Raw genomic sequence first — 20,369 nt, 5'->3', positions numbered from 1 at the left:
CCACTTCGCTGCTACAACAGACTCCACTCTTCTGGGAACGTTTTCAACTAGATGTTGGAACATTGCTGCGGGGACTTGCTTCCATTCAGCCACAAGAGCATTAGTGAGGTCGGGCACTGATGTTGGGCGATTAGGCCTGACTCGCAGTCGGGGTTCCAACTCATTCCAAAGGTGTTCGATGGGGTTGAGGTCAGGGCTCTGTGCAGGCCAGTCAAACAAACAATTTCTGTATGGACCTCGCTTTGTGGTACGGGGGGCATTGTCATGCTGACACAGGAAAGGGCCTTTCCCAAACTGTTGCCACAAAGTTGGAAGCACAGAATTGTCTAGAATGTAATTGTATGCTGTAGCGTTAAGATTTCCCTTCACTGGAACTAAGCGGCCTAGCTCGAACTATGAAAAACAGCCCCAGACCATAATTCCTCAACCAAACTTTACAGTTGGCACTATGCATTGGGGCAGGTAGCGTTCTCCTGGCATCTGCCAAACCCAGATTAGTCCGTCGGACTGCCAGATGGTGAAGCGTGATTCATCACTCCAGAGAACGTGTTTCCACTGCTCCAGAGTACCGTTCTGTGAGCTTGAAGGGCCTACCACTTCGCGGCTGAGCCGTTGTAGCTCCTAGACGTTTCCACTCCACAATAACAGCACTTACAGTTGACAGGGGCAGCTCTAGCAGGGCAGAAATTTGACGAACTGACTTGTTGGAAAGGTGGCATCCTATGATGGTGCCACATTGAAAGTCACTGAGCTTTTCAGTAAAGGCATTCTACTGCCAATGTTTGTCTATGGAGATTGCATGGCTGTGTGCTGGACTTTATATACCTGTCAGCAATGGGTGTGGCTGAAATAGCCAAATCCACTACTTTGAAAGGGTGTCCACATACTTTTGTATATATAGTATATGTTATTGCTGTATATTAATATTTCTAAGGAAGTAGGTAAAGAGCCACAGTCGAGTTCAGTTCATGGTAAGGTCAGGCGAGTTTCTGTGGAACTAAGGCAGGGAGAGACGTGGAGTTTAAAATCGAGGCAAGGACAAAGTTGAAGAGAGAAGAAACCTCTTTGAGGGGGGCTAGAGGGGCCCATCCCAACAACACTCCAACTGTAGTCTTATCTCTCACACACACACATCCCTGCCAACGAAGGTTCTGGACTCAGGCTACGATAAAACCAATAGGAGGATCACTCGGTTATGGCCCAGCATTACAGAGACGGATAGAAATACAATGAGGTGACTCCGCCTAATCGGAAGGTATAAATATATGCTTGTGTAAATTGTATGGGTGCTATGCAGCTGTAGCCTCCAGTTTGGGTGGAATAAATCTAGTCTGAGCTTCCTCTGGTGTCCGACTGGATTTGTTCCAGAACTTAGAACCTAACAATTCTTTTAAAAATTCTTCAAGCTCTGTCAAGGTCTTGGGGATCATGGCTAGACAGCAATTTTCAACTCTTGCCATAGATTTTCAAGCAAATTTAAGTCAAAACTTGGCCACTCAGGAACATTCACTGTCTTGGTAAGCAATTCCAGTGTAGATTTGGCTTTGTGTTGTAGGTTATTGTCCTGCTGAAAGGTGAATTCCTCTTCTAGTGTAAAGTGGACTGAAGCAGGTTTTCCTCTAGGATTTGCCTGTGCTTAGCTCCATCCCATTTATTTTCATTCTGAAAAACTCCCCAGTCTTTGCCGATGTCAAGTATACCTATACCATGATGCAACCAACACCACACTTGATGAAAAGGAGGCAGTTACTCAGTGATGTGTTGTGTTGGATTTGCCCCAAACATAAGGCTTTGCATTTAGGCTGTGGTTTTTCTGTTGCAGTATTACTTTCGTGCCTTGTTGCATACATACAGTGCATTCGGAAAGTATTCAGACCTTGACTTATTCCACATTTTGTTACGTTACAGCCTTATTATAAAATTGATGAAATTGTTTTTTCTACACACAATACCCCATAATTGTACTAAATTTATCAAATAAAAAAAACGGAAATATGACATTTACATAAGTATTCAGACCCTTTACTCAGTAATAATTTTTTTAGGGCGTAGATCAGCTTTAATACTGCAGATAGATTGTAGCTTCCATCAATGTAATTGTCTGCATCATTTCCAATCCCCCATATATTTTTCCTTTATTATTTTCCCCTAACCCTACCACCCCTCCCCTAATTGGAGTAAACTAATGGACACTTGGGCTTCTACTTCCAGCTTATACCTACTATATACATTTTACGGACACAATGTATTTTACAATAGTTATCTTTTGTTTGTTTTAAATCCCATCCTTCAGCTCCACTCAACCCCTCCCATCTATCTCTGAAGACCATCCAGTTTGTTTTCTATTTTGCCATATATTTTTAACTGTGCTGTTTCACAAAGGTTCGGAACCTATATTCATTTTATGGACACAATATATTTTACATTAGTTATCTTGTTGTTTTTAATCCCACCCTTCAGCTCTACTCAACCCCTCCCATCTATCTCTTAACACCATCCATTTTTTATTTCTATTTGCCATATATTTTTCAACTGTGCTGTGATGTTTCACAAAAGTTATGAACATTTCTATTCTCATAGTTTCTACAGATTGTAAATTAAAGACAAACGTTTTTGCTAAAAGTATTATTATATTATTGATCGATTGACTATGAGCTTTCAAATCACCCAGTAGTGCTATCTACTTTTTCCCCGTTCCACTTGCCTCTTCCATTTTTGCGGTAATGCTGCAATTAGTTGGTTGTAATTTTGTGTAGAGCAGACATTTCCATATTTGTGTTAGCTGCATGTGTGACACAACTCCACCAGTCCTATTTATGATATAATTGACAAAGATTATACCTTTTTTTTCATAATATTTTTAAAAAATCAATTAGTATAAATTTAACCACAATATTTGTTGTATTATTTGTTCTGTCTTTTCTGGTGGATTAAACTGAAATTGCAACCAACTTTCTATGGCTTGTTTTAAAAATAGAGATATTTTTTAGATTATTTCATTTTCAAATAACCGAAGTGAGAGGTTGTAATCTGAATACAGGGAAAAAGGCCATTCTTGAACATGGGGTGAGACAATCTTACTAATCTGCTAGAGAACCAGTGTCACGCCCTGACTCTGGGGACTCTTATTTGTTGAGTCAGGGTGTGATTTTCTATGTGGTGTAGATCTATGTTTATAGTCTAGTATGTCTAGATCTATGTTGGCCGGTGTGGTTCCCAATCAGAGGCAGCTGTCGCTCGTTGTCTCTGATTGGGGACCATACTTAGGCAGCCTATTGGCACTAGTGGGTTGTGGGATCTTGTTCCGTGTGAGGTATGTTGTTTGTGTACCTTGGACTTCACGTTTCGTTTAGTTTGTTGTTTTGTCGTTGTTTATTCGGTTCAAATAAACATGTATGCATATCACGCTGCGCCTTGGTCTGACCCGTCTATGAACGATCGTGACAACCAGTTTGAATTTAAGTATAACTTTTGAATGACTGAAGCCTTTAGTTAGAGGTCTAATGCTTTTTTTTACATTTTAGTCATTTAGCAGATAATATTTAATATTTTGCTTTAATATTTACTCATTTCTGCACTCCGAATTCACATTCATTATATAAATAGGCCCGTTAAATTTTGTCTGGCTTGCCGTTCCAAATAAAATTGAATATTTTTTTCTCATATAATTTAAAAAACTGTATTTTCCTTTCCATGGTAGCAAAGACTTATCTATTTTTGCTAACTTTCTATAAAAATGTATTGTTGTGAGATCATTTCTTTCTTTTGGGATATGTATACCGAGTATGTCCACATCACCGTCAGACCATTTTATTGGTAAACTACACAGTAATGTAGAAGTTGTATTTTTTTGTGATCCAATACGTAATATAGTACACCTATCATAATTTGGTTGTAATCCAGAGAGGTTAGAAAAAGTATCTAGACCCTCTATGAGGCTGTGGAGGGATCCAAATTGTGGATTTAAAAGAAAGCATGAATCATCAGCGTACAATGACACCTTTGTTTTTAAGCCCTTGATTTCTAACCCCTTGATATTATTGTTGGATCTGATTTGAATAGGTAACATTTCGATGGCCATAATAAATAGATATGCCGATAGTGGACAACCTTGTTTTACTCCTCTTGACAGGTTAATACTTTCTGAGAAGTAGCAATTATTTACTATTTTACACCTAGGGTTACTATACATAACTTAACCAATTTTATAAGAGATTCTCCAAAATGGAAATATTCCAGGCATTTATATATAAATTCCAGTCGTACTTTATCAAAAGCCTTTTTCAAAGTCAGCTATGAATACCAGGCCTGGTTTCCCAGATTTTTCATAGTGTTCTATTGTTTCCAGTACTTGTCTTATATTATCTCCAATGTATCGTCCATGTAAAAAACCTGTCTGATTAGGATGAATAATATCCGACAATAACTTTTTAATTCTATGCGCTATGCATTTTGCTAGAATTTTTGAATCACAACACTGAAGTTTAAGGGGCCTCCAATTTTTTTACTGGACCGGATCTTTATATTTACCACTTGGATCCTGTTTCAGTAATAATGAAATCAGACCTTCTTGTTGAGTATCTGATAATCAACCATTTTTGTAGAAGTGGTTAAAACATGCTAATAATGGTCCTCTGAGTATATCAAAAAAGGTTTGGTATGCCATCCAACCCTGGAGTTTTCCCCGGACTTAAAGGCTTTAATTGCATCAAGAAGTTCCTCCTCTGTAATTTGGCCATCATATGAGTCTTTCTGTACAGCTGTTAATTTTACATTATTAATAGAAAACAAATCTATACAATTAGCTTCGATTAGTGGAGATAGAGGAGAAATTGAAAACTAATGCTTAAAATACTTTGCTTTCTCTTTCAAAATATTGTTTGGTGAATCATGGGTGACTATCATTTGTAACCAGTTTCAGTAAATTATTTTTGGTAGCATTTCTATGCTGAAGATGAGAAAATAATTTGGTGCATTTTTCCCCATTTTCCATCCAGTTTGCTTTGTTTTCATTACACTCTTTCTTGAATAAGTTCCTCCATTCTTTTAGTTTTTCCTCTAACGTATTCTGTGCCTCTATAGTACAGTTTATTTCTATTTAGCTGTACTGTTAGTCCTTCCATTTCCTTTGTTAATATGGACTCTTTTGACCTAAATTGCTTTTGTTTTAGATATGAGTGCTGAATTGCATGGCCTCTAAACGCACATTTAAAAGTGTCCCATACAATAAGGGGATCTGCTGTACCTATGTTATGTCGGAAAAAGTATGTTATAAATTATTCTGTCCTAGTTAAAAACAAGTTATCATCCAATAGGCTTTGATTACATTTCCAATTTCCTCTCCCAAGTGGAAATTCTGTAAGAGTAATATGTATGCCAGTACTTTGTTGAAGCACTTTTGGCAGCGATTACAGCCTCAAGTCTTCTTGGGTATGATGCTACAAGCTTGGCACACCTGTCTCATGACTCTCTCTCCTTGGTGAGGATCAAAGGTGCCAGATCAGCTTGGCAAATGGAGAGTATTTTGGTGAAGATAGGAATGTGATTTTAGTCTTCTAATGAGATAATCGTTTTTCATATAAACTATGCACAGTGACTAGCCACGCTCCGAGTGACATTAGAGATCATGTCATCACGATGGAACGCCCCTTTTACCCAGAGGGCATAAAAGCCTGTAGCTACATGGCTTAAAATGGTTAGACCAGAAAGACCAGCCGACGTGCAGCGGGAGCTGAACGTTACAAATGGTTGACACTCTAAGACCAGGAAATGTGAGACGTTTGTCCATACGTTTGAAATGTTGAAACTCTGAAACTCTAAACCTCTACACGAGGTGAAGAAGCAGATAAACGCACTAGACCTTATAATATCAGTCTGCAGCTGGCATGTAAAGTATTCTAGAACTTTCACTGAAGACACGAGTTGGGAAGGACAATCCCTTCTCAGACAACCATTGGTACATCTGAAGTATCTATTCTAACGAACACTCCATTCGAAGACAAACCGAGTCTCACCGAAGTGGGATAGGACACTCAAACCCTTTTTGAGAAAGTGGTTCAACAGAGACACGACAATCAAGGACAGCTACGCGTAAATATGCATGAGCGGTGGTTTCCAAATGTAACAACGATAAGTTTAATCGCTGTCTCTCCCTTTCACTCTCTTTCTATTGATCCCTCCTTCCCCTTACCAAGCAGTCATGCTATTGTTAGTCCAGTCCACTAGGAATTTGTTTTCATTGTATTACGTTAGTAATCAATAACCTATACCGTGTGTGTGTGTTTATGTATTCTGTGTTATTATTTAGTTAGTGAGTAAATAAATAATTAAGCCAATTTGTGTATTACTGATTCATCAATAAGGTTAGGGTTCTTGCAGGTTCAAGGATTATGCGACATTCAGAATGAGAATGATGAGGTAATTATTTAATAAGTGACTGTTATTGATATATAACATATATCTTCTAAGAGTTTAATTTGGGAGATGGTAACTCGTTAAACAACTTGTTCCGTGGTGCCCCAAATTCCCTAATGAGTGAATTGTTACATAATTCATTTAATCGAGTGACAATTAAACATAGTTAGTTGATTCAATAAATAACAATCATCACATTAATACAAGTCACCTCACCTGATTTTGGGGAGTTTCTCCCATTCTATTCTGCAGATACTCTCAAGCTCTGTCAGGTTGGATGGGGAGCGTCGCTGCACAGCTATTTTCAGGTCTCTCCAGAGAGGTTCAAGTCCGGGCTCTGGCTGGGCCACTCAAAGACTTGTCCCGAAGCCACTCCTGCGTTGTCTTGGCTGTGTGCTTAGGGTCGTTGTCCAGTTGGAATGTGAACCTTCATCCCAGTCTGAGGTCATGAGAAAGTTTTCATCAAGGATCTCTCTGTACTTTGCTCCGTTCATCTTTCCCTTGATCCTTACTAGTCTAATTTTTACATTTTAAGTCATTTAGCAGACGCTCTTATCCAGAGCGACTTACAGTTAGTGAGTGCATACATTTGTTTTCATACTGGCCCCCCGTGGGAATCGAACCCACAACCCTGGCGTTGAAAGCGCCATGCTCTACCAACTGAGCTACACAGTCTCCCAGTCCCTGCTGCTGAAAAACATCCCCACAGCATGATGCTGCCACCACCATGCTTCACCGTAGGGATGGTGCCAGGTTTCTTCCAGACGTGACGCTTGGCATTCAGGCCAAATAGTTCAATCTTGGTTTCATCAGACCAAAGAATCTTGTTTCTCATGGTCTGAGAGTCTTTTAGGTGTTTTTTGGCAAACTCCAAGTGCCTTTTACAGAGGAGTGGCTTCCGTCTGGCCACTCTACCATAAAGGCCTGATTGATGGACTGCTGCAGAGATGGTTGTCCTTCTGGAAGGTTCTCCCATCTCCACAGAGGAACACTTGAGCTCTGTCAGAGTGACCATCGGGTTCTTGGTCACCTCCCTGACCAAGGCCCTTCTCCCCTTATTGCTCAGTTTGGCCGGACGGCCAGCTCTTGGAAGAGTCTTGGTGGTTCCAAACTTCTTCCATTTAAGAATGATGGAGGCCACTGTGTTTCCCCTGGACCTTCAATGCTGCAGACATTTTTTGGTGCCCTTCTCTAAATCTGTGCCTCGACACAATTCTGTCTCGGAGCTCTACGGACAATTCCTTCAATCTCATGGATTGGTTTTTGCTCTGACATGCACTGTCAACTGTGGGACCTTATATAGACAGGTGTGTGCCTTTCCAAATCATGTCCAATCAATTGAATTTACCACAAGTGGACTCCAATCAAGTTGTAGAAACATCTCAAGGATGATCAATGGAAACAGGATGCACCTGAGCTCAATTCCGAGTCTCATAGCAAAGGGTCTGAATACTAATGTAAATCAGGTATTTCTGTTTTCTATTTTTCATACATTTGCAAAAATGTCTAAAAACCTGTTTTCACTTTGTCATTATGGGGTATTGTGTGTAGATAGATTTTTATTTATTTATTTCACCTTTATTTAACCAGGTAAGCCAGTTGAGAACAAGTTCTCATTTACAACTGCGACCTGGCCAAGATAAAGCAAAGCAGTGCGATAAAAACAACAACACAGAGTTACATATGGGGTAAAAAAAACATAAGGTCATAAAATACAACAGAAAATATATATACAGTGTGTGCAAATGTAGCAAGTTATGGAGGTAAGGCAATAAATAGGCTATAGTGCAAAATAATTACAATTAGTATTAACACTGGAATGCTAGATGTGCAAGAGATTATGTGCAAATAGAGATACTGGGGTGCAAAAGAGCAAAATAAATAACAATATAGGGATGAGGTAGTTGGGTGGGCTAATTTCAGATGGGCTGTGTACATGTGCAGTGATCGGTAAGGTGCTCTGACAACTGATGCTTAAAGTTAGTGAGGGAGATAAGAGTCTCCAGCTTCAGAGATTTTTGCAATTCGTTCCAGTCATTGGCAGCAGAGAACTGGAAGGAATGGCGGCCAAAGGAGGTGTTGGCTTTGGGAATGACCAGTGAGATATACCTGCTGGAGCGCAGACTACGGGTGGGTGCTGCTATGGTGACCAATGAGCTAAGATAAGGCGGGGATTTGCCTAGCAGTGATTTATAGATGGCCTGGAGCCAGTGGGTTTGACGACTTGAACATGTAGTGAGGACCAGCCAACAAGAGCGTACAGGTCACAGTGGTGGGTAGTGTATGGGGCTTTGGAGACAAAACGGATGGCACTGTGATAGACTACATCCAATTTGCTGAGTAGAGTGTTGGAGGCTATTTTGTAAATGACATCGCCGAAGTCAAGGATCGGTAGGATAGTCAGTTTTACGAGGGCATGTTTGGCAGCATGAGTGAAGGAGGCTTTGTTGCGAAATAGGAAACCGATTCTAGATTTAACTTTGGATTGGAGATTCTTAATGTGAGTCTGGAAGGAGAGTTTACAGTCTAACCAGACACCTAGGTATTTGTAGTTGTCCACATACTCTAGGTCAGACCCGTCGAGAGTGGTGATTCTAGTCGGGTGGGCGGGTGCCAGCAGCGTTCGATTGAAGAGCATGCATTTAGTTTTACTAGTGTTTAAGAGCAGTTGGAGGCTACTGAAGGAGTGTTGTATGGCATTGAAGCTCGTTTGGAGGTTTGTTAACACAGTGTCCAATGAAGGGCCAGATGTATACAAAATGGTGTCGTCTGCGTAGAGGTGGATCTGAGAGTCACCAGCAGCAAGAGCGACATCATTGATATACACGGAGAAAAGAGTCGGCCCAAGAATTGAACCCTGTGGCACCCCCATAGAGACTGCCACTGGTGGCTATTGATCAGGAAAAATGTTAATTTAATACATTTTAGAGTAAGGCTGTAACGTAACAAAATGTGGAAAAAGTCAAGGGGTCTGAATACTTTCCGAATGCACTGTATGCATGATTTGTATTCTTCTTTTCACTCTGTCATTTAGGTCATTTTTGTCCATTGATCCATGTTATTGATAATGTTATTTATCCATCCTCAGTTTTCGCCAATCACAGCCATTGAACTCAGTTTTCGCCAATCACAGCTATTTTAAAATAATCAATGGCCACATGGTGACATCCCTAAGCAGTTTCCTTCCTGTCCAGCAGCTCAGTTCAGAAGGAACTCCCCGGAGAGGAGTACCAGCACCTCAAATGTTGTACTGCTTTAGCTCCTGTTCCTCTTATAGAAAATTAGCTCAAAAGTATTGTGGAGCTCCTGCACTTAAATATAAACAGTACCGGCACCCAAAATTGAGTACCGGCACCTCCTTGAGTCCAAGTCAAGCACTGCTGTTCTCCCCTCTACTAACTTGTAAAACTTATACTTTCCACCTGTCTAAATTAAGATAGAAAAACACTCTAGCCCTTTACACACTCAAGATGTACAAAGCATTTGGTATGGAGAGTTTTTCTTCCCCCCAAAAATTACACAAGTGTTTGTGATGGACATTTTTAAGTTTGTGCTTTTCTAATAACCAATTTCTGTGTTCTATTCATATGATTTTCTAATAACCAATTTCTGTGTTCATGCAAGTGACTGATTGAACGAATCCTCACTATCAGTATCTGCAATTTGGAAGTACGCCCAGAACCTTGTTTTGATAAAGGGATATCTCAGTTTCAAGGTCTCAGCTTAGAGAGAAGAAGCCTCGTGAGGTATTGGTCTGTCACATGCATGACCCAGTATTGGTCGGTCACATGAATGAAGCAAAACGTTAATGATTAATTAATTTTGAATGATGAAGAAGCTAAATCATGCAAATATAACTTGTCTGTATATAAGATAACTAACATGACTGCCCTCGGAAGAGCTCCTGATCGACATGTGTACTTGGTGCATTGAGTTGGTTGGAACCTCTCCAGCGCGCTGATAATAAACAATGATTCATTTAAGATTTACTTTGTGTGTCCCTGTGTAAGAACTCTACCAGTGGCTGCAGACCACTGGTGCTACCCAAACTATAGATTGTCCAAAAAAAACGTGTCTTATTCAATTATTCATACCTCTGTCCCAAATTTCCCCACAGCCTCTTACAGCCTGTTTGAGTTCATTGTGTACTGGCGGCTATCTATTGTTCCACAGGAAGCTTAACCCAAATATCAGTCCCAATGCTCAATCCCTCTGTTCGTCATGTGACCTTGTATTGAAACATTTACTTCTGAATCTGTATAATTGTTTTTTTGAAATCTGCCAATTCAGAGAGATAAACTTTGGAGGGAGCTTCCTTTTTCTTTTTCTTTTTTAGCTCTCGAGACTAGAGTCTCTTTCTGGCATCAACTTTCACAATAACTGGGCTGGCACTGTCTATCAGTCCCCTGTAGATTACCTGCTCTGTCCATAATAAGTCTGGCACCTGAGACAGCATAGACAGGGAAATAGATGCAGTTTCCATTTTGCCTACTCATTGGTTTAGAACGTCATCATTTGGGATATCAATGAAAACTCCATCGGGAGTACAATAAATTGTAGCCTTAAGTTTAGTTAACAGAAAATCATGTTCAACATTAATTGTTTCTATTTATAGTTTTATTGGTTAGGGGTAAGTCAAGTCCCGTACCTTTACCAAAAGTGGATATATGCCAATCTTTGTCTGAGACTCTATTTCTCAGACCCTTTGGACAGTCATACAATGCTTTAACCTTATCTTTATCAAATTATCCATAAAGGGACCAGTCTGAACATTTCTCAGAATATGTTTTACACCACTTACGTACGTCTACGTGTGGGTGTGCAAGTTGTATATTATTATTATTATATATTTTTTTCCCATTGTTACTTTATAAAATCTCTAGTAACCCAGTATACTTTTCTTCACCAATTGCCCCTTTAGACTAGTGTTCTATTCATACAGTGGTTTAGATATTTACGATAGTTGTTCTATTTAACAGCATATTCGGGAATAATACTCTCTTCTTTCATATCTCCATACAGAATCCCTATATAACATTATCAATCTTTAGTTATTATCGTCCACACCGCAGCAACGATCACAGCGCAGCAGCCCGAGAGGTACACATATCTTTCATATAGAGGAAATCAGTGTCCGAGGGCTGTTACCCTCTCAAATATTTAAATGGCTTCTCCTGTCAGTGCTCACTACCTGTAGATCGATGGGCAGTGGTGGACAGAAGCCCTAGATCAGGGGTGTCAAACTCATTTTAGCTCAGGGGCCACATGGAGGAAAATCTATTCCCAAGTGGGCCGGACCGGAAAAATCATGGTATATATATAACTTAAAAACAACAACTTCAGATTGTTTTCTTTGTTTTAATACGATCAACATACAACATAAAGCTGGAGCCTGAGGACAGTGTGTCCAAAATAGTACAAGCACAACATCACTATTAATCATAAAACACGTCAAGTTTATTTGAAAATTCTAAAGAAAAAGAACACACAAACACACAATGCCTCAGTGATTAACAGAACTGTTTCACAGATCACAGAACTATATCAGGGTGTCATTTCTCAGGCAGAAATGTAGATAAAAATAATGAAATCCTGTTCCCCAAACAAGTGCAAGAACCACAGAGTCAAGAATAGGTTAAATATACAAATAAAATAAAATCAATTAAAAACAATAGCACATCAACATAAAAACATATAAACATAAATCTGAAAGCGTTGCTCAAACTCCCGTAACAGTCCCGTTATTTTATCTTTGAACCGCTTCATGTCTGCCACATGTTGGGTCGCGCACACATTTTTCAGACAGGGGAAGTGAGCTGCATCACCACCGGCAAGTTGCGTCTCCCACAATGACAGCTTCAACTTGAAAGAACGTATGCTGTCATAATACTGCGTGACAACTTTGTTGCGCCCTTGCAGCTGTTTGTTCAAGTTATTCAGGTGCTCTGTAACATCCACCATAAATGCAAGGTCCTGCATCCATTCTGCAGAATGAAATTCTAACACTGGTTTGCCCTTTTCTTCCATGAACTGTTCAATTTCTTCTCGTAAATCAAAGAAACGCCTCAGCACAGCACCTCGGCTTAACCATCTTACCTCAGTGTGGTATGGCAGGCCATAGATGTGGTCTTTCTCTCTGAGAAGGTTGTCAAACTGACGGTGATTCAGGCTTCTGGATCGGATGAAATTAACAGTTTGGATGACCACCTTCATGACGTTATCCATCTTTAATGACTTGCAACACAAAGCCTCCTGGTGCAAAAATACAGTGAAAAGTCAAAAAATCACGTCCTCCATTTGCAGATTGCACTTTCTCTCTTAACTTTGTCACAACGCCTGCTTTTTTCCCCGATCATTGAGGGCGCACCATCTGTAGCCAGGCTGACAGCGCGGGACCAGTCCACTCCGACCCTGTCCAGCGCGCCCGACGAGTGCGGTAAAAATATCAGCTGCTGTCGTTGTATCTGTCATCGGCATCAACTCCACGAACTCCTCGGTGACGGTCAATGTGTCATCAACTCCGCGGATGAAAATGGCCAGTTGTGCAACATCTGTAATGTCCGTGCTTTCATCAATTGCAACCGAAACGCAATAAATGACTTTACTTTTGCTTCAACTGGCTGTCCAAATCCACTGAAAGATCGGAAATCCTGTCTGCAACTGTGTTTCTTGTCAGGCTGATATTTGCAAAAGCCTGCCGCTTTTCAGGGCACACAATCTCCGCTGCCTTCATCATGCATGTTTTTACAAATTCACCCTCACTAAATGGTTTTGAAGCCACTGCGATTTCATTAGCAATGAGGTAGCTAGCTTTCACTGCAGCGTCACTGATGTCTCGGCTGTGAGTAAACACAGACTGCTGTTTCTTCAGACCCGCCAACAGTTCATTCACCTTCTCTCATCTCCGCTGTCCTTGAAAGTTGTCATATTTGTCGGCATGAAGACTCACATAGTGGCGACGAAGGTTATATTCTTTCAGCACTGCAACATGCTCTGAACACACCAAACATACAGCTTTCCCATTCAATTCCGTGAATAAATAGGATGACCATTTTTCTTGGAACACTCTGCACTCTGCGTCCACTTTTCTCTTTTTTGACAGAGACATATTGGGGCAATGAGGGTGCCAAAGCACATAATGTTAAAAGAAGAAGCCGTAATAAATATCGCGGGCAAAACAAAGTAGCTCATTGGCTGCACGTGCTTGACCTACTTGCTCTGCCCCGGTATAAACAGTTTGCTTGCTTAACACAATTGCTATTGCGCCATCCAGTGGACGCAATTGGAACAGCAGTTTATTTTATAGAAAAATTGCAGCGCATTTTTATACTTTACAAAATTATTATATAAATTTAAACCCGTTTGCGGGCCTGATCCGGCCCGCGGGCCGGACGTTTGACACCCCTGCCCTAGATAATGTTATAGATCTGAAAACTCAGCTCACACAGAACTGGTTGGGGTATTCATTATTTTCCTTATATAACTATACTTAGGTATTCACATGCCTACAATAACACCTTGTGCTATTATCAGTGGTTCTCAGACCACGTATACTTTTCTATCGTTACATCCTATGCAACATACAGTGCCTTGCAAAAGTATTCATCCCCCTTGGCGTTTTTCTTATTTTGTTGCACTACAACCTGTAATTTAAATGGATTTTTATTTGGATTTCATGTAATGGACAGACACAAAATAGTCCAAATTGGTGAAGTGAAATGAAAAAAATAAATATTCAAAAAGATGAATAACGGAAAAGTGGTGCGTGCATATGTATTCACCCCCTTTGCTATGAAGCCCCTAAATAAGATCTGGTGCAACCAATTACCTTCACAAGTCACATAATTAGTTAAATAAAGTCCATCTGTGTGCAATCTAAGTGTCACATGATCTCAGTATATATACACCTGTTCTGAAAGGCCCCAGAGTCTGCAACACCACTAAGCAAGGGGCACCACCAAGCAAGCGGCACCATGAAGACCAAGGAGCTCTCCAAACAGGTCAGGGACAAAGTTGTGGAGAAGTACAGATCAGTACAGGAGAAGTACAGGTTGGGTTATAAAAAAATATCAGAAACTTTGAATATCCCACGGAGCACCATTAAATCCATTATTAAAAAATGGAAAGAATATGGCACCACAACAAACCTGCCAAGACAGGGCAGCCCACCAAAACTCACGGACCAGGCAAGGAGGGAATTAATCAGAGAGGCAACAAAGAGACCAAAGATAACCCTCAAGGAGCTGCAAAGCTCCACAGCGGAGATTGGAGTATCTGTCCATAGGACCACTTTAAGCCATACACTCCACAGAGCTGGGCTTTACTGAAGAGTGGCCAGAAAAAAAGCCATTGCTTAAAGAAATAAATAAGCAAAAACGTTTGGCGTTCGCCAAGAGGCATGTGGGAGACTCCCCAAACATATGGAAGAAGATACTCTGGTCAGATGAGACTAAAATTGAGCTTTTTGGCCATCAAGGAAAACGCTATGTCTGGCGCAAACCCAACACCTCTCATCACCCCGAGAACACCATCCCCAAAGTGAAGCATGGTGGTGGCAGCATCATGCTGTGGGGATGTTTTTCATCAGCAGGGACTGGGAAACTGGTCAGAGTCTTTCATAGAATTGAGACTGGGACGGAGGTTCACCTTCCAGCAGGACAATGACCCTAAGCATACTGCTAAAGCAACACTCGAGTGGTTTAAGGGGAAACATTTAAATGTCTTGGAATGGCCTAGTCAAAGCCCAGACCTCAATCCAATTGAGAATCTGTGGTATGACTTAAAGATTGCTGTACACCAGCTTGACCCATCCAACTTGAAGGAGCTGGAGCAGTTCTGCCTTGAAGAATGGGCAAAAATCCCAGTGGCTAGATGTGCCAAGCTTATAGAGACATACCCCAAGAGACTTGCAGCTGTAATTGCTGCAAAAGGTGGCTCTACAAAGTATTGATTTTGGGGGGGTGAATAGTTATGCATGCTCAAGTTCTGTTTTTTTGTCAAATTTCTTGTTTGTTTCACCCCAAAAAATATTTTGCACTTTCAAAGTGGTAGGCATGTTGCGTAAATCAAATGATACAAACCCCCCAAAAATTCATTTTAATTCCAGGTTGTAAGGCAACAAAATAGGAAAAATGCCAAGGGGGGTGAATACATTCGCAAGCCACTGTATGTACAGTTGAAGTCGGAAGTTTACATACACCTTAGCCAAATACATTTAAACTCAGTTTTCACAATTCATGACATTTAATCCTAGTAAAAATTCCCTGTCTTAGGTCAGTTAGGATCACCACTTTATTTTAAGAACGTGGAATGTCAGAATAAGAGTAGAGAGAATTATTTATTTCAGCTTTTATTTCTTTCATCACATTCCCAGTGGGTCAGAAGTTTACATACACTCAATTAGTACTTGGTAGCATTGCCTTTAAATTGGGTCAAACGTTTCGGGTAGCCTTCCACAAGCTTCCCACAATAAGTTGGGTGAATTTTGGCCCATTCCTCCTGACAGAGCTCGTGTAACTGAGTCAGGTTTGTAGGCCTCCTTGCTCGCACACGCTTTTTCAAGTCTGCCCACAAATGTTCTATAGGATTGAGGTCAGGGCTTTGTGATGGCCACTCCAATACCTTGACTTTGTTGTCCTTAAGCCATTTTGCTACAACTTTGGAAGTATGCTTGGGGTCATTGTCCTTTAGGAAGACCCATTTGCAACCAAGCTTTAACTTCCTGACTAATGTCTTTAGATGTTGCTTCAATATATCCACATAATTTTCCTTCCTCATGATGCCATCTATTTTGTGAAGTGCACCAGCCCCTCCTGTAGCAAAGCACCCCCACAGCATGATGCTGCTACCCCCGTGCTTCACGGTTGTGATGGTGTTCTTCGGCTTGCAAGCACTCCCCTTTTTCCTCAAACATAACGATGGTCATTATGGCCAAACAGTAATATTTTTGTTTAATCAGACCAGAGGACATTTCTACAAAAAGTACGATCTTTGTCCCCATGTGCAGTTGCAAACCGTAGTCTGGCTTTTTTATGGCGGTTTTAGAGCATTGGCTTCTTCCTTGCTGAACGTCCTTTCAGGTTATGTCAATATAGGACTCGTTTTACTGTGGATATAGATACTTTTGTAGCTGTTTCCTCCAGCATCTTCACAAGGTCCTTTGCTGTTGTTCTGGGATTGATTTGCACTTTTCGCACCAAAGTACGTTCATCTCTAGGAGACAGAAAGTGTCTCCTTCCTGAGCGGTATGATGGCTGCGTGGTCCCATGGTGTTTATTCTTGCGTACTATTGTTTGTACAGATGAACGTGGTACCTTCAGGCATTTGGAAATTGCTCCCAAGGATGAACCAGACTTGTGGGGGTCTACAATTTCCACCGGTCTAATGTCCATTGCTCGTGTTTCTTGGCCCAAGCAAGTCTCTTCTTATTATCCTTTAGTAGTGGTTTCTTTGCAGCAAATTGACCATGAAGGCCTGATTCACACAGTCTCCTCTGAACAGTTGATGTTGAGATGTGTCTGTTACTTGAACTCTGTGAAGCATTTATTTGGGCTGCAATTTCTGAGGCTGGTAACTCTAATGAACATATCCTCTGCAGCAGAGGTAACTCTGGGTCTTCCATTCCTGTGGCCGTCCTCATGAGAGCCAGTTTCATCATAGCGCTTGATGGTTTTTGCGACTACACTTGAAGAAACGTTCAAAGCTCTTGAAATATTCCATATTGACTGACCTTCATGTCTTAAAAAAATGATGGACTGTCGTTTCTATTTGCCTATTTGAGCTGTTCTTGCCATAATATGGACTTGGTCTTTTACCAAATAGGGCGATCTTCTGTATAACCCCCCCCAGCTTGTCACAACACAACTGATTGGCAGAAACGCATTAAGAAGGAAAGAAATTCCACAAATTAACTTTTAAGAAGGCACACCTGTTAATTGAAATGCATTCCAGGTGACTACCTCATGAAGCTGGTTGAGAGAATGCTAAGAGTGTGCAAAGCTGTCATCAAAGCAAAGGTTGGCTATTTGAAGAATCTCAAATATAAAATATATTTTGATTTGTTTAAGACTTTTTTGGTTACTACATGATTCCATATGTGTTATTTCATAGTTTTGATGTCTTCACTATTATTCTACAATGTAGAAAACAGTAAAAATAAAGAAAAAGCCTTGAATGAGTAGGTGTTCTAAAACTTTTGACCGGTAGAGTAGCTAAATTTCAATCTCTTATTTTCCAATTTTCAATCAGCTTATTATCCATATTTCAATCTCTTGTTATCCACATTACAATCAGCTTAATATCCACATTTAAATCAATCTTATTATCCAATTTTAAATCTTAATAGTAATATTTTCAATCCATTTATTATCCACATTTCAATCAGCTTAATACGTCATATCTCACTATCACACAACTTTCACATCCACATTCATTTAGTACTATTCCCAAACACACTCGTTAATCTCCCTTATTACCCCATGTGCATCTTCAACGATTCTCTTGTTGTTACTTGCTATGCATCATATGTATGTCCTATACATATAAATAACAGACCACGTAGACACTTCTTCAATAAAAGCCTTCAGACAGCTGTCAGCGGGGCTTTCCATGGTACCGTTACGCCTTCCCTCTAGTCTTCTCATAAGACTAGTGAATAGCCTTCTCTCTATAAGACTATGGGTACCTTTTTATGCGTTACTCGCCTTAATTTTATTGGTTTTATCATAAAAAATATATATTTTTTACAAATTCATTTCAATTGACTTACTGAAATCAGTTGCCGTCCCTCAATTGTTCGCGGATGACGTGTCTCCTCCTGGGCAGCTCACAGTAAGGGTCTGGGCGGGTCTCGTCCTCTTTTGATCAGACGGCAATTTCCCTCAAGCTTCATAAAATGCGCCACTGGTTTTCCTCGCAGACCCCCACTGGAAAGCTCCGCAGGCAGAATCAATCATCCTGTTCGTTGATGCCAAATTGTCAATTGAAATTCTTACACAGGGACACTCAAAGTAAATCTTTAATGAATCATTGTTTATTACCAGCGTGCTGGAGAGGTTCCAACCAACTCAATGCACCAAGTACACATGTCGATCAGGAGCTCTTCCCGGGCAGTCCAGTTAGTTCTCTTATATACAGACAAGTTTTATTTGCATTATTCATAATTCATAATTCATTCATCATTAACATTTTGCTTAATTCATGTTACCAACCAATACTGGGTCATGCATGTGACAGACCAATACCTCACGAGGCTTCTTCCCTCTAAGCTGAGACCTTGAAACTGAGATATCCCTTTATCAAAACAAGGTTCTGGGCGTACTGGCAAATTGCAGATACTGATAGTGAGGATTCGTTCAATCGGTCACTTGCAGGACCACAGAAATAGGTTATTAGAAAAGCACATGAATTGAATACAGAAATTGGTTATTAGAAAAGCACAAACTTAAAAATGTCCATCACACGTTATTGTGGAGACAAACTCTCTGCCAAAATATCAGTTGTTTCAAAACCATTGTGTCAAATGTGTTGTACATCAGTTGTACTACCCAAGCGTGTACAGCGCCATAGTTTCAACTGAGCAGCAAATGACTGCTAAATCACATAATCATAAGACATTCACTGTCCATTGCACAAATGTGAAACTCACCTCCTTTGTAGATGTCTGTGGGGATCTGAACGGCTGTGAAGGAGTAGTTGACCTTATTTTTGAAGTTAGGGTCATACACAAACTCCACCTGTAGTGGAGGGCTCACTGTTTCCCCATCACCATCTTGCAGGGAGTACTGCTAACATACGTAGATACATACACACACACAATATTACTACCACTTCATTCTTCAGCAAATTTCAAAAGCTTTATCAACAAATGAGAGAGGATGTTTAGAAATTAGCTTTTCACTTTCTACTCACATAGTCTAGCTCTGCCTTGGAATCGTAATACGTCATGTTCCACTCCTGGTAAAGACCAAAACAAAACAGATATATAACATAGATGACGGCAAGTTGGCCTAGGGTTGCAAAGCTACCGGTAATTTACCAAAGTTCTGGAATCTTCAGTAGGTTTGGTAATTAACAGGTAATCTATGGTAACTTTGGTAATTTATAAAAATGTATACATATATACTATTAATTTTTTATATTTGTGTCCATATTGACCTTAAATTTCTTGTGGATAGACCATATCGTTCAAGTGAAAATAGCCTAATTAATGAAAAAAAGCATCTAGTCAACAATGGCATTGTGTCGATCTCGGTTCGACAGACGCTGGGAGACAGGGTGATGATTTAATAAATAAAAGACATGTAACAAAACACGGACAGCGTCTGGACAGTGGAAATAAACAACATCAATGCAGACACGGGGATCAACCTGGGGAACAGACAGATATAGAGGGGGCAATCAACAAAGTGAAGGAGTCCAGGTGAGTCCAATGAGCGCTGAGGCGCATAATGATTGTAACAGGTGTGCGTAATGATGGGCAGCCTGGCGCCCTCGAGCACCAGGGAGGGGGTGCGGGAGCAGGCGTGACAGTACTCCCCCCCCCTCTAGGGACGCCACCCGGCATCCCACCTGGGCGAGCCTGACGGGCTAGCCGAGGCATGGGAGCCGGACGAGCCTCACGAGCCGGCCGAGGAGCGGGAACCTGTCTAGCCTGACGGACCGGCCGAGGCATGGGAGCCTCATGTGCCGGCCGAGGGGAGGAACCTGTCGAGCATGACGGGCTGGCCGAGGCGTGGGAGCCTGACGAGCCGGCTGAGGCGTGGAAACCTGACGAGCCGGCTGAGGCGTGGAAACCTGACGAGCCGGCTGAGGCGTGGAAACCTGACGAGCCGGCTGAGGCGTGGAAGCCTGACGAGCCGGCTGAGGCGTGACGTGGGATGGGGGCCTGCCGAGCCAACCGAGGGAAGGAAACCTCTCGAGCCAGCTAAGGCGTGGAAGCCCGACGAGCCAGCTGA

At 41.1% G+C, this 20,369-nt stretch overlaps 1 protein-coding gene and 1 non-coding gene across 3 annotated transcripts in view; both read right to left on the bottom strand.

Moving 5' to 3' along the window:
- The window catches only part of LOC121575495 (voltage-dependent calcium channel subunit alpha-2/delta-2-like), a 105,702-nt gene that overhangs the window by 34,156 nt on the left and 51,177 nt on the right, over nucleotides 1-20,369 (bottom strand). The window contains exons 5-6 of one of the 2 annotated variants that reach the window (XM_045222994.1): nucleotides 19,324-19,368; nucleotides 19,061-19,199 (exon numbers count right to left, since the gene is read on the bottom strand). In XM_045222994.1, the coding sequence (XP_045078929.1) occupies nucleotides 19,061-19,199; nucleotides 19,324-19,368 (184 nt within the window). The remainder of the gene's footprint in view (nucleotides 1-19,060; nucleotides 19,200-19,323; nucleotides 19,369-20,369) is intronic. The other variant, XM_045222995.1, reaches the window with a different exon arrangement.
- trnae-uuc lies at nucleotides 7,016-7,089 on the bottom strand. Its single transcript has one exon. It is a non-coding gene; the product is annotated as a tRNA-Glu (tRNA).

This window comes from Coregonus clupeaformis, chromosome 10 (genome assembly GCF_020615455.1).
Source record: "Coregonus clupeaformis isolate EN_2021a chromosome 10, ASM2061545v1, whole genome shotgun sequence".
Classification (NCBI taxonomy): domain Eukaryota; kingdom Metazoa; phylum Chordata; class Actinopteri; order Salmoniformes; family Salmonidae; genus Coregonus; species Coregonus clupeaformis.
Note: the sequence above shows the minus strand (reverse complement) of the source record. Positions and strands in the feature narration are given on the sequence as shown.